The sequence below is a fragment of the Rhinopithecus bieti genome, unplaced genomic scaffold (assembly GCF_001698545.2).
Source record: "Rhinopithecus bieti isolate Rb0 unplaced genomic scaffold, ASM169854v2 scaffold_27306, whole genome shotgun sequence".
Classification (NCBI taxonomy): domain Eukaryota; kingdom Metazoa; phylum Chordata; class Mammalia; order Primates; family Cercopithecidae; genus Rhinopithecus; species Rhinopithecus bieti.
The window spans coordinates 1,069,300-1,084,748 of record NW_016812395.1 but is presented as its reverse complement, the minus strand read 5'-3'; the positions used below and the strand labels follow the sequence as shown (position 1 = coordinate 1,084,748).

Here is a 15,449-nt window from a genome sequence, read left to right as displayed (position 1 = left end):
TTGGTGGGGGTTTTTTTTTTTTTTTTTTTTTTTTTTTTTTTTTTTTTTTTGGGTTTTTTGTTTTTCTTTCTTTTTCTTCTTTTTTGAGACGAAGTCTCACTCTGTCACCCAGACTGGAGTGCAGTGGCACAATCTTGGCTCTCTGCCTCCTGGATTCAAGTGATTCTCCTGCCTCGGCCTCCTGAGTAGCTGGGATTAGAGGCGTGCGTCACCACGCCTGGCTAATTTTTTTGTATTTTTAGTAGTGATGGGATTTCACCATGTTAGCCAGGCTGGTCTCAAACTCCTGGCCTCAGGTAATTCGCCCGCCTTGGCCTCCCAAAGTGCTGGGATTACAGGCGTGAGCTACTGCACCCGGTCTTATGTGCACTTATATTCCTTTTTTTTTTTTTTTTTTTTTTGAGACAGAGTCTCGTACTGTCACCCAGTCTTGAGTACAGTGGCGTGATCTTGGCTCACTGTACCCTCTGCCTCCCGGGTTCAAGTGATTCTTCTGCCTTTGCCTCCCAAGTAGCTGGGATTATAGGCGCATGCCACCATGCCCAGCTAATTTCTGTATTTTTAGTAGAGATGAGGTTTTACCATGTTAGCCAGGCTGGTCTCAAGCTCCTGACTTCAAGTGATCTGCCCACCTTGGCCTCCCAAGGTGCTGTAATACAGGTGTTAGCCACCACACCCAGCCTGAAAAAGATTTTATTTGAGAACCTATACAGCCAGTGAAGCAAGCTGAACGTTTTGTTTTGTTTTGAGATGTGTCTCACTCTTGTTGCCCAGGCTGGAGCGCAATGATGCTCTCTCGGCTCATTGCAACCTCCACTTCCTGGTTTCAAGTGATTCTCCTGCCTCAGTCTCCTGCGTAGCTGGGATTACAGGCCTCCGCCACCACACCTAGCTAATTTTTTTGTATTTTTATTAGAGACGGGGTTTCACCATGTTGGCCAGGCTGATTTCCAACTCCTGACCTCAGGCAATCCAGCCATGTAGGCCTCCCAAAGTGCTGGAATTGCAGGTGTGAGCCACCGTGCCTGGCCAAAATTTTTTTTTTTAAAGCCTGAATACATTGGAGTTGCACTGTATAAAGAGATAGAATGCCATGATTTTACCTTAACCTTAAACATTTGTAAATATTATAATGTCCATAGTACTTTGAAAGGCTAATAATTCATATCTACATTTTACTCTAAAATTTTGCTTCCTGAAAATTATCTGGATTTTAACTTACTCTGTTTCTCTGTCTTTTTTTCTTTAGTGCTTTAGACAATGAACCATCCAAATCTACTAATCAAGATACCTGTAGTCCTTTTGCAGGGATGCTCTTTGGTAGGCACAAAACTTCCAATTCGTTGGACTTGTACAGAGTGTCTTATAATCCTTTTTTAGTGAGAACTCAGTGTTGTAATTAATACTGTTTTTACTAATAGTAGAAAATATTTGTAAGTGCTTACTTTATGGCTAGATACTGTGCTAATCATTTAGCATGTATAGCTCTATGTATAATTTTATTTTGTATTTTTTAAATTTTATATATCTTTGTATTTTTATTCATGATATTCATGAACACATCTATGTGTAATTTGAAAGCTAAATTATTTAGTGATGTGCTTTCCATAGGTGATAATAAAATTATTAGTTTCAGTAATCTTTTCTTTGCAAAATGGATTGATCATTACCAATCAGTAGTGAGCTTTTAATTCCATATTTTATTAGCACTCTGTTGCAGTGTGGCTGTTTCTTACATTCTGCTTTTTAAAAATATTTTGTTTTATATATGATAGTTTTTTCCTTAATTCTTCTTTCTAGTTTCTTCAACTAGTACAAAACTGCTTTGTATATTAGTTTATTTTCTCCAAATTAAACCTTTCTTTCCTTTGTTCTTTTCATGTAGTTTCTGAGAAGGTATTTTGTTCAAGTCATGATGATGGTCTAAATTTTCTGTTTATTTGAAGTCATTGCTGAATATAAGCTTTTTTTGCTGTATGACACTTGTCACAATTTAATACCAGAAACTGTGAGGAGAGCCTTGTTTCTGGTTTGTACCTTTAAATATGTAATAGAAAAGAGATCTGTTCTTTGTGTGAAAACTGTTAGAAAAAAATGAACTGAAATTTGGTTTTAGTAAAGTATATGAAGAAATTAAGTAACACTCTAAATTCATTCAGCGTAAAAACAGCAAATTAATTACTGGTTTAGAGACATATAATTGCATTATATTCTCAGGTATTCGTTCCCTTGTGAATGACTGTTGTGGGAAAAATGGCATACCACCTAGAATTTCATTCTAGTATATTATCTGTAGGTGAAAATTGACCGGTTTAATCAGTACCATGTAAAGGCTATATTTTTTTCTTTTATTTTTATTTACTTATTTTATTTTAAAAGGCTATATTCTTATGTTTTTTTTTTTTTGAAACTGAGTGTCGCCCTATCGCTGAGGTTGGAGTGCAGTGGCACAATCTTGGCTCACTGCAACCTCCACCTCCCGGGTTCAAGTGATTCTTGTGCCTCAGTCTCCTGAGTAGTTGGAATTACAGGCGTGTGCCACCATGCCTGGCTAATTTTTGTATTTTTTTAGTAGAGATGGGGTTTCACCATGTTGGCCAGGCTGGTCTCAAACTCCTGATCTCAAGTGATCTGCCCGCCTTGGCTTCCTAAAGTGCTGAGATTACAGGCGTGAGCCACTGTTCCCTGCCGATGTATTTTATAAAACATGGTAAAATAAGAGAAATGTCTTTCTGAGCTGAGAGCCTACTGATAAATAATTTTATCAATAAAAGGATTATTGTACCCTTTTTAAAGATAAATAGCATGAGTTTAATGCAATCCAGGATTTATAGATGAATATTTGGTAAGACAATGGACTCTTAACATTTGAAACAAACCGTTAAAGTCATTTAATTCAATGACTTATCTTGTGGTTGATCTTTTCCCGCCCAAACTATGTTTGTATATACCTATAGGAAATTTATTATCCCCAGAGACAGGACATTCGCAGTTTGAGTAACTTATCAGTAAAACTGTCTGTGCAACTCGTGTTATCTTATACAGCTGTGGGTATGTCTCTAGGCAAGCAGAAAGCTGCTTGTCTTGTTTGTATATCTGTGGGTTTGTTTTAGGTAAGCCACCCCTGCCCCACCCCCATGCAAGTTCCCACTATGAATATGCCTGAAAGGAGGTGGAAACTTTTTCCTGGGAGTTCACTAATTAGACAAAGAACAAAGAGCTCTGTGCTAGACCCTTGCTTATCTGTCCAGGTGCAGTCTGAGGTTTTATTTTTTCCCCAGGTTGTTTTATTTTGTCTGTTGCTGTGACTTTTCAAGCAGGCTGCTTCTGCAGTCTGAGTTTTTTCCAAAATGATTTTTCCTTTCCTTCTCCCTCACTAAAGACCAATTTTATCTGAGTTCAGTTTTAAACTTAGCTAGGGACCTCTGGAGTAGCATTCCTTTCAGAGAATAGTTTAGTCTTACTACTATAGAGTGATCTTTCTGAAGTGTTCCCTGAAAGACCACCAAGAACATAGCTGGCTGGAGCTTGAATTTTGCTCCTTTGTTTCAGGTCTGAGAATTGTTCAGTTTACATATCCTTCTTAGTTTGTTGCCAGGCCAAATGGCATTTCACTCTGTGAATGCACAAACTAGCACACTGCAAAGTCTGAAGGGACCTCCTGTGGATTTCTGGAGCTCTTTTTGTGCTTCCTATTGGATCTTTGCTCCATAACTTTTAGCCATTTTAGCTTTCCTGAATTTTGCTCTTTATCTACTCAATTTAGCTCAGTTTCCTGGCCCTCTTTGGGTTCTCTTTACCTCTTTACCTGTATCTGTGGTCTGGAAATTTCATTTGGGCAGAAATTGGATGATTATAGGGCTCACCTCATCTATTTTCCTTCCCTTAGGTATTACAGTTCTGTACTACCTATTGTCTAGTGTCTGGAAAACAATTATTTTGTGTATTTTGTCCACTTTTCTAGTTTGTTGTTACTGTTGTTGTTTATTTGTTTTTTAAACAGTGTGAGGTTAAGTCTTGTGGTTGGTTATTCTATCATGGTCAGAAGTGGAATGGCAATATTTACTTTTATTATAAAACACAGTTATTAATCTTAATGTAATTTATGTTACCTCTGTGGGAGCTTCACTTTTGCTGACATCTATGCTTAATGGACAGACTGAGATTCTGTGTGCCGTGCCCACTGATGGTTGGAGACCAGTAATGAAGGCAGTACAGAAATTGCTGTTTCAATTGCATTCTTGATACCCTGTGATTTTTGTAGTGTTCCAGATCTTGCATATCTAGATTAAGAGGTTATTTTGTGGTGTTAACATATGCAATAATAATAATCTTCTCTGCATTCAAAATTTTTGATGAGCTGAATTTTTGTATAAGGAATACCAGGGTGAGAGGTTTGTATTTTTTCCTGCAGAACTGAATTTTTTTGAGCAGAGTGCCAGTTTGATTAGTGTATTTTATGACGGTTAATATTACATAGTGTACTGGATCTATTGGAGCAGGGAGAAGGGAGTTGGGAAGACTGGATATTAGTTAGGAAGTTTTTGCTGCAATCCAGGTCAGATGTAGAGAGGACTTATGCAAGGTTAATGGCTCTGAGAATAGAAAGGAGGGGGCCTCATATGAAGTGAGTAGAAGAGGACAAGCAATCCAAGTTATAGTGAGATTTTGAGGCTCAAGTATTGGGCCATTAATAGAAAATGAAGAGGGGCAGATGATTTTGAGATGCTCATTTGGGATTGAAATGTTAAATTTATAAGACTTATGGAAGATATTAATGGAAATATTATTTAGATTGTTAGAAAAATGGGGTTGGGATAAGAATATTCTGTTATTTAGGAAAATTTTTGACTACTGGTAGAGGCATGGGCATAATTACCGTATCTAGTGTTTGACACATAGTAGGTACACATTAATTACAAAAATAATTGAAGAAGGACTGATTCATGTGATTTTTTCCTTCTGTATTTCTTGCATATTCAGTAATTATATGATACAATTAAGATGCAGTTTTTAAGGACTTGACTTTCTAATTGCATACGATGCTTAAGAGTTAAGATTGCATTTTTCTGATACCATTATCTAGGAGGTGAAGATCGAGAACTTATTCAGAGAAGGAAAGAGAAATACAGACTAGAACTATTGGAACAAATGGCTGAGCAACAGAGGAACAAGAGACGGTAATGAAAGGTTTGCATTTAAAAGAGATATTTTGAGTTTAAAATGCATTTGTGTAGATGGTTAAATAAGGGGTTGTCTTCCTAATACGATGTTTGATTTGTAAATCACTATATTTTAATCTCTACATGGTAAATCAACAAGGAAAATAAATACCAAGAGAGTTTTTGTTGTTGTTGTTGTTGTTGTTTTGGAAGTGTTTTTTGCCATATGAAATGGTATGCACACACACATACGTGCAAAAAAAAAAAAATTGTATCCTATAAATTTAACAATTCCATCCCAAATGAGCATCTCAAAACCAACTGTCCTTCTTCATTTTCTATTAATAGCCCAATAATGGAGCCTCAAAATCTCACTATAACTTGTATTCCTTGTCCTCTCCTATTCACTTCATATGAGGTCCCCTCCTTCTTTCTATTCGCAGAGCCATTAACCTTGGATAAGTCTTCTCTACATCTGACCTGGGTTGCAGCAATAGCTTCCTAACTAATAACTAGTCTTCCCAACTCCCTTCTCACTGCTCCAGTAGATCCAGCACACTATGATATTAACTGTCAAAAAATACACTAATCAAACTGGCGCCCTGCTCAAAAACTTCAATGGCTTCCTTAATTCCACAGGAATGATAAATCACAAGTATTTATGTTGTATATAGGTATCATTGTTTGTAGTCTTTCTTGTTGAAATACCTATGAAATGTTATAGTTTAAAATTAGGAATAGAGTTTAAAATTAGAAATTTTAAATATAGATTAAAATTAGAAATTAACAGTAGCTTACGCCTGTAATCCCAGCACTTTGGGAGGCTGAGGTGGGTACATCACGAGGTCAGGAGATCGAGACCATCCTGGCTAATACAGTGAAACCCCATCTCTACTAATAATACAAAAAATTAGCCGGGCATGGTGGCACACAAGTGTGGTCCCAGCTATTCTGGAGGCTGAGGCAGGAGAATTGCTTGAACCTGGGAGGCGGAGGTTGCAGTGAGCCGAGATCACGCCACTGCACTCCAGCCTGGGAGACAGTGTGAGACTCTGACTCAACAACAACAACAGCAACAACAAAATTAGGAATAGATACTGTGTTTTGAGAGAATTTGAGACCTGTTATCTCTTAGTTTTTGCCTTTTTCTATCTCAGAGGAAGCCAATATCTACTGTTTGATGTTAGTTATCTTTAACATTTATAAAAAAACCCTGTTATTAGGAAGTATGGTAGATATATTTAAATTTTTACCCTTCTCTTTGCTAACTGAAAATATATGTGTGCCCTAAAAGAGGTTTTTTGTTTTGCAAGGTAAAGATTTTATTTTTGTATTTTATTTTGTGTGAATTACTTAGTCTTTGAAATACTCTGGGCATTGGCTTGGAGATACATAGTGTAAGTTACATGTGAATTCTAGTTTACTTTGTATCAAGTAAAAAATTTTGGCTTTCAGTAGTATTTTAGACTGTAATGTCAGTTAAAGGAATTGTTTTTGTAGATGTATTGCATAGACTTTGTGTATAAGCTTCTTTCAGTGATGATTTATAATTTTGATAGTTTACTATATCTTTTTAATATGTAAAACTTTCATTTTGTTTAGAGAAAAAGATTTAGAACTCAGGGTTGCAGCATCTGGAGCACAAGACCCTGAGAAACCGGTAAGGGTTTCTGGCATCTTTTAATGTTTAATCTTTCATCAGATGATCCTCAAATGTGGTGGCAGGTGGGGATAGAGAATATTGAGAGAAAAGAGAGTAGACCAATTTGAACAGTAATAAAATTAACTAAATTCTGTTCTCATAAAGTGTAAATTCTCTTAACTGTTATTTCCTTGACATAATTTTTCCTTTTTCATTTGTGTGTCATTTTTTAAAGTTTATTTTAAATTAGTTCTCTCTGCTTTGTTCACATGTACTATTCCATGGGAAAGCTATCTTGGTTAAATTTACAACTGATGTTAATACTTTTCTTGAATACATCTTGATCACTGACTTTTCTTATATTGGAATGATTTCTGAGAAAACTTAAGACTTTATTTATTTATTTATTTATTTATTTATTTTTTGAGGCGGAGTCTCGCTCTGTCGCCCGCACTGGAGTGCAGTGGCCAGATCTCAGCTCACTGCAAGCTCCGCCTCCCGGGTTTACGCCATTCTCCTGCTTCAGCCTCCCGAGTAGCTGGGACTCCAGGCGCCCGCCACCTCGCCCGGCTAGTTTTGTATTTTAGTAGAGACGGGGTTTCACCGTGTTAGCCAGGATGGTCTCGATCTCCTGACCTCGTGATCCGCCCGTCTCGGCCTCCCAAAGTGCTGGGATTACAGGCTTGAGCCACCGCGCCCGGCCGAAGACTTTATTTTTAAAGCATTTTAGTAATTGTTACTTATTGTAACATTAGAGAGATAATAATCTTACTTTTACTTGAATTTTGCAATTCTCATCATTAAGTGGAATGAATTACATCATTGCAGTTAAGTAAGGAGGTAATTTATTGTTTTTACCACAATTTATTTTTTCTGTGTTTTTACCACAATTTATTTTTTCTGTAGTTGGTTATGTAGTATTTATTTCTAATACAAGTCTTGTTTCATCTTTGAATGATGATTAAGACCTTTAATTTCATTAAAAAGCTCATTCTTAAAAAGGATGCAGCAACTTAAAATTATTTACCTGTAGGCAACTTTTGATTTGCTTTTACTTATGCCGAGAGTATATCCTGTGGGTTATCTGTTTGGAAAAGTGTAATATTGCACCAGCATCACTCACAGTATGCTTCTAGGTTAACCTGAGAAATCATTCCGGATAAGATAACCATGGTAGAAAAAAAAGAAGATAAATTTCAAAGCTAAATATATTTTCTTTAATCAATCAAAAGTTTCCTTTTAAAAGGTGAGCTTTTTAAGGTAATATGTTGGCATGTTAAATTTTGTATTTATGGTTACACTAGTGTATGCCAGACCTTATTTATCTTTGAATTGAAGCTCCTATAGAGTGTCAAGTGGATTTATGAGAATAAATAAGTAATTAGGGGAAACAGGACTTTATTTTTGGGTTTACTTTAGATATGCAGATCTTAGAAAGGGTCATATAAGTGATGTTCTAAAGCAGAGATTAGCAAAGTGTGGCCTGTGGCCAAATTTGTTTGTTGCCTGTTTTCATAAAAAAAAGTTTTGTTGCAGCACAGCCTTGCTCATTCGTTGACATACTGTTTGTGGCTACTTTAGCACTATGGCTGTGTCTGCTCCTTATGAAGAGACTGTGTAGTCTTGCAAATCCTATTTACTGTCTAGCCCTTTACAGAAAGCATTTGCTGACCCTGTTTTACAGAATACTTTGTAACAGATAACAGAAATGGTGATGAGAGAAGTAGCACAGTGTCCTAGTACATAGAAATAATACTACAGATATATTTAAAATTAATATCTGACTCTAGTCTTTGCTTAATTCTTTACTAATAGCGAGACCTTAGGTGGTATATTACTTCTCAGAGAACCTCAATTACTCATTTATAAAATAAGCATTAGATATTGAGAATCTGGCCGGGCTCAGAAGCTCACACCTGTAATTCCAGCACTCTGAGAGGCTGAGGCAGGCGGATCACTTGAGGCCAGGAGTTTGAAACCAGCCTGGCCAATGTGGCGAAACCCCCTTCTTTATAAAAATTAGCTGCGCCTGGTGGCAGGTGGCTGTAATCCCAGCTACTCTTGAGTCTGAGGCAGGAGAATTGCTTGAACTCGGGAGGTGGAAGTTGCTGTGACCTGAGATCATGCCATTGCATTCCAGCCTGGGCGACAGAGTGAGACTCTGTCTCAAAAGTAAATAAATAAATAAATAGATAGATAGATATTCAGAGTCTTTTATAGCTGTAAAATTCCGTTATTCAATAAATAAATAAATAAATAAAAATAGATATTTGGAGTCTTTTATAGCTGTAAAATTCTGTTATTCTGTGACTGTCTTAAGTACCTGCTGGGATAGGAGGTCTTTTGAAGTCCCTTCTACCTTTAAACTTATGATTATATGTAACAAACAGATTTTTTTTCTTTGTTTTAGCCTGATAGACTAAAGCAGTTTAGTGTGGCACCAAGACACTTCGAAGAGATGATACCACCTGAAAGACCCAGAATAGCTTTCCAGACACCTCTCCCTCCTTTATCTGCCCCATCTGTCCCACCCATCCCATCAGTTCATTCCGTTCCTTCTCAAAATGAAGATTTGCGCAGTGGACTCAACAGCGCCTTTGGTGAAATGGTGTCTCCCAGGTGCTTGTTTAAATGTTTTGTGTTTGGGAATTAGGTAAGGTATTGCTATATTTTATGTTTAGAAGGATGTGCTGAAGCGGGTAACGTTATTCTTCAGAGATTTTGTACAGTTAACAGTTTTGTGAAATAAGTTCTCTTGAAATTTCTTTTTTTCTCTGCTATTACAAAAATAAGGGAAATTCTTAAAACATTTTATTGTTTAAAGATGGTTTTGTATCTTTAGAATGAATTACTAAGTACATTTTAGTATTTACTTAGTTTTAGGTCGTATTTTGGGATGTCTGTTTTTGATATCGTTTAACATATAAAAGTTGTACATTTTTTTCAATTTTGTTGTTTCCACTTGGCAAACATTGAATTCTTCAATTTGTGCAGAAAAAGTTTCTAATGTGGCTCTTTTATACGTATAATTTTATTTTAGCTTCTGTTTCCTTCAGCTCATTCTCTGTGATTACTTATGGGCTGTGTAACTCAAATGCCTGAAATAAAAAGTGTTGAGATTATAAAACCTGTAGTTTAGGTATTGGGGTGAAGATTTGATTTCTATAGGTAAAAGGCTATGATAGAGTATACATAAAGAAAATTCTGTTGTTAACACTGATATTTTCTGGGCTATACTTTCTTCTTTGTAGGACCTGGGCTTATTTTTTGTTCACTGGTAGTGTATTAATTATAAAATATATTTAAATTTAGAGGTGTTTTTCTTAACTTTTTTGAACATTGATATTTTCTGAACTATATTATTTCAGTAGAAGTTGATCTTTTAGTTACTAACCCACTGTAGAAGTGTGTTTACTGTACTTATCAGGGGCTTTGTGTTTTTCATCTGTTGGCTTCCTGACTCAAGAATAGGAGGGATTGGAATTGACAGAGCATTTTATGGTGGTCTCAGCATTGAATTAGGGATTGAAATGGTTGGCTTTCCTCTCTGGATTTTGGGCAAACCAAACCTTTGTTGAACTTCAGTTTTCTCATTTGTAAAAGTGGAGTAGTAGTATATTTTATTTCATGTTTACAATTATAGGGTTGTGAGGATTAGCTTGTATAAATCTCTTTAAAATTAGATTTAATGATAATGACAGCTCCCTTTCATAACAGTTATTTGACATTTTTGTTTATGTATCTTTGTTGTGAGGATAGTGTAAGGGTTAGACACATACTGAGTGGCTAGTAAATATGAAAGATATTCCCTACTGAAGAGAACTTCAGGGCCTTCTTAGTTCTTTGGAATTATTTTGAAGTATATGACAAGGGAGAACCTGTTAAGATACATACCACAGTGAGAACATTCTAGAATGCTGCCATCTCTCTATTCATTTAAAGGAATTTGCCTTTGCCATTTTTACTACTGAAAAATATTGCATTGGTGGAAATACAGAGATATTTCCTAATCAGTAATGAAGTGCTAATGTAGAGGTTTTCAGAAGTTTTAAATTTATGAAATACTAAAGATTATGTCAGGACTTTACTGTTGGTATTTAAGTTGCTTTTATTTTACTATTAAGAAATACACTCATTTCCTCAGTCAGACTGAACCATTTGTACTTACACTGTTTTGTAGCTCTTTGCCTTCTCTTTCTGGATTGTCCTTCCTCTAACACACACAAGCTCACTCCAGTAGCATGGCTTAAGCGTTGCCTTTTCTGGAAAGCCTTACATGTGCTTTCTTTCTCTCCCTCATGTGGTTTAAATGTCCCTGGTCCTGTACCTATAGCACTCTGCGTTTTCTGGGCTATATTACTATTTAATTTAATTTGCTTGTACTATTAATTATTTAATTTGCTTGTACCTGACTGTAGTTTATTTTCATGTTACTCTTGAGGGATAGGGACCATGTCTGTCTTTATTTGATACTGGCACATTGTGCCTGTTGGATATTAATTGATTGAATATTAAGCCAGGTTTTTGTCTTACATAAATGTACCTGAAATTGTGAAATCCTGTATTTGCTTTTTGAGTCATAATTTTTTATGAATGATTGGAGCAAGGTGGTGACTTTCTAAAGTAGTGATAGGATTTTCAGTACTGTTTTTGCAAAATAGTAATATATTGATTTTTTAAAAAAAATTGCAATGAAACAGGAGAGGAATTTTTCATTTTTATTTTCATACAGGATTGCACCTCTGCCTCCACCTCCCCTACTACCACCTTTGGCTACTAACTATCGAACTCCTTATGATGATGCATACTATTTTTATGGGGCCAGGAATACTTTGGATCCCAGTCTTGCTTATTGTAAGTTATCTGTAGGGTAAGCATTTTCTCCCCCCTTGGCTCAATAAGGAAAATTGTTTTTTTGTGTAAATAAAAAATATCTAAATGAGAAAAGCACAGCTTTGCTTAATTCAGATGTTATATATTGACTTAATAAATGCCCCATTTTAAAGCCCAGTTACATTTTATAGTTACTTCCTTTTCATCTCTATTTAAGAAATAACGATTGTGTTTTCTTATGCTCTTCTTTGCTAACTTCTAACCCAGAGGGAAATATTGATGGTTTTCCCTAGGTAACATTTTGATTATGTACCTTTTTCTGGAGGAATAAATAAAATGTTATTAAATGGTTATTCTAAATAAACTTTTTTTTTCTTTTTTCTTTAAGATGGTTCAGGAATGATGGGCGTACAGCCTGCAGCTTATGTTAGTGCTCCTGTCACCCACCAACTAGCGCAACCTGTTGTGTAAGTTATTAGTTAAAAGAATAATTTTTTCCCCCCTTTTATTTTGTAAAGATACATATAACCTAAAAGCCACCATCCTAACATTTTAAAGTATACTATTTAGTGGTATTTAATATTTTCATAATGTGCAACCATCACCACAGTCCATCTTCAGAACTCTTTTTGTCTTGTAAACTGAAACTCTATACCCATTAAATAATAATGGTGTACCTCCCCATTCCCCTACCCCATTCTCTGGTAACCACCATTCTATGTCTCTGATTTTGACTACTCCATGTACCTCATATTGAATGGAATCATCTAGTGTTTATCTTTTTGTGACTGACTTATTTCACTTTGCAAAATGTCCTCAAGGTTTATCCGTCTTTTAGCATATTTCAGAATTTCTTTCCTTTTTAAGGCTGAATTATAATCCATTGTAATTGTATACATTTTGCTTATCTAAAATCTATCCATTTATCCATTAGTGGACACTTTGGGTTGCTTCCACATTTTGGCTATTTGTGAATAATGCTGCTGTGAACATGAGTTTACAAATATCTCTTTGAAATCTCGTTTTCAAGTTTTTTGGGTCTGTACCCAAAGCTGGAATTGCTGGGTCATATGGAAATTCTATGTTTAATTTTTTGAAGAACTACCGTACTGTTTTCCACAATTGCTATACTTTTTTATATTCTCACCAGTAGGACACAAGGGTTCCAATTTCTCCACGTCTTTGCCAATACTATTTTCTTTTTCTGTTTTTATAGTAACCATTCTAATGAGTATAAGATGGTATTTCATTGTAGTTTTAATTTGCATTTCCCTAATGATTAGTGAGGTTGAGCATCTTTTCATATGCTTATTGGCCATTTGTATATCTTCTTTGGAGAAATGTCTTTTCAAGTACTTTGCCCATTTTTTAATTAGGTTGTTTGTTTTTTGTTGTTGAGCTTTTAGAGTCCTCCATATTACCTGGTTATTAATACTATGTCAGGTATCTGATTTGGAAATATTTGCTCCCATTCTGTGTCGATATTGCCTTTTGATGCACAAAATTCTTAAATTTTCATAAAGTCCAGTTCGTCTATTTTTATTATTGTTGCCTATGCCTTTGGTGTCATGTGTCATTGCCAAATCCAACATCCTGAAGCTTTTGCCCTATGTTTTCTTGTGAGAGTTTTATAATTTTAGGTCTTATGTTTGAGTCATTTTGAGTTAATTTTTTTATGGTATTGCATAAGGGTTTGTCTTAGTTATTTTGTAAGTGGATATTCAGTTTTCTTAGCACCATTTGTTGGAAAGACTATCCTTTCTGCATTGAGAGATAACTGGCATTCTTGTTGAAAATCACTGGACCAAATATACGAGAGTTTATTTCTGGGCTATTTATCCTTTTCCCTTGGTGTGTATGTCTTCTTTTATCCCAGTACCTTAGTGTTTTGATTACTGTTGCTTTGAATGTTTTGAAATCAGAAAATGTGAGTCCTCTATCTTTGTTCTTTTTCAATGTTGTTTTGGCTATTTTGGATTCCTGGAGATGCTGTATGAATTATAGGATGAGTTTTTCTATTTCTGCAAAAAAGTCATTGTGATTTTGGTAGTGAGTGTATTGAATCTTTGGGTAGTTTTGACATTTTAACAGTGTCATGTCTTCTGATCCGTGAACATAAGATATATGTCCATTTATTTATGTCTTTTAAAATTTCTTTCAGCAATATTTCGTAGTTTTCATTGTATGGGTATATGTCTTTCACTTCTTTAGTTAATTCCTAAGTATTTTATTCTTTTTGCTGCTTTCATAAATGGAATTCCTTTCATAATTTTCTTTTCAAATTGTTCATTGTTAGTGTATAGAAATGCAGCTGATTTTTGGGTGTTGACTTCTATCCTGTTACTTCACTGAATTCATTTATTTTAATAGTTTTGTTGTAGAATCTAGGATTTTCTGCAAATAAGATGATAACATCTGTGAAGAGATAATTTTACTTTTCTTTCTGATTTGGATAGTTTTATTTTATTTTATTTTTTGAGACAGAATCTTACCCCGTTACCCAGGCTGGAGTGCAATGGTGCGATCTTGGCTTACTGCAACCTCCGCCTCCTGGGTTCAAGTGATTCTCCTGGCTCAGCCTCCTGAGTAACTAGGGTTAAAGGCATGCACCACTATGCCTGGCTAATTTTTTGTATCTTTAGTAGAGATGGGGTTTCACCATGTTGGCCAGGCTGGTCTTGAATTCCTGACCTTGTGATCCGCCCGCCTCAGCCTCCCAAAGTCCTGGGATTACAGGTGTGAGCCACCACGTCTGGCCCCTTATTTTTCTTTCTTAATTATTTTCTTAATTATCCTGACTAGAGATTCCAGTACTACGTTTAATAGAAATGGCTAAAGTGGGCATCCCTGCCTTGTTCCCGATCTTAGAGGAAAAGTCTTCCACTGTTGTGTATGATGTTTGCTGTGGGTTTTTCATATATGGCTTTTATTATGTTGAGGTGATTTCATTCTGTTCCTAGTTTGTTGAGTTTTAACGATTCAAGTGTTAAATTTTGTCACATGGTTTTCTGTATTGAGATGATCATGTTATTTTTTCCCCTTTATTCTTTTAATGTGGTATATTGATTTTTTTTTATGTTTAACCATAACCATCCTTGTTTTCCAGGAATAAATTCCACTTAGTCATGGTGTATAATTATTTTAATATGCTGCTGGATTTGGTTTGCTACTATTTTGTTAAGGAGTTTTGCATCCGTGTTCATATGTGATCTTGTTGTAGTTTCCTTATGGTGTCTTTTTCTGGCTTTGGTATAAGCATAATGCTGGGCTTATAGAAGGAATTAGGAAGTGTTCCCTCCTCTTGAACTTTTTGAAAAAGTTTGAGAAGGGTTGATATTAGTTCTTCTTTAAATGTTTGATAGAATTCACCAGTGAAACCATAAGGTACAGGGCTTTTCTTTGTTGGGCGATTATTGATTACAGATTCAGTCTCTTTAGTAACTAGTTATAGGTCTATTCAGAGTTTCTTTTTCTTCATGATTTAGTCTTGATAGGTTTTTATTTCTAGGAATATGTCCATCTCATCTAGGTTGTCCAATTTGTTGACATATAATTGTTGATAATATTCCCTTACAGTCCTTTCTTATTTTCAGAAGATTAATAGTGATGTCCCTTTGTGAATTTCTGATTATATTTTATTTTTTATATTTACGTATTTATTTTTCTGATCTCATTCTTCCCATCATAGAATTCCTGATTTTAATAGAAGATGCAGAGCCTTCTTGTTGTTCAGTGTAGCTAAACATTTGTCAATCTTGTTGGTTTTTTCAAATAACAAACTGTTGGTTTGGTTGATTTTTTTTTTTTTTTTT

The 15,449-nt window shown here is 35.4% G+C and overlaps 1 protein-coding gene across 1 annotated transcript in view; it reads left to right on the top strand.

The window, feature by feature from the left end:
• CSPP1 (centrosome and spindle pole associated protein 1) overlaps positions 1-15,449 on the top strand; it is a 136,276-nt gene that overhangs the window by 42,683 nt on the left and 78,144 nt on the right. Inside the window, 6 exon segments of the mRNA XM_017896307.1 lie at positions 1,250-1,320; positions 5,087-5,180; positions 6,765-6,822; positions 9,215-9,423; positions 11,537-11,658; positions 12,026-12,104. Of these exon segments, the coding sequence (XP_017751796.1) occupies positions 1,250-1,320; positions 5,087-5,180; positions 6,765-6,822; positions 9,215-9,423; positions 11,537-11,658; positions 12,026-12,104 (633 nt within the window).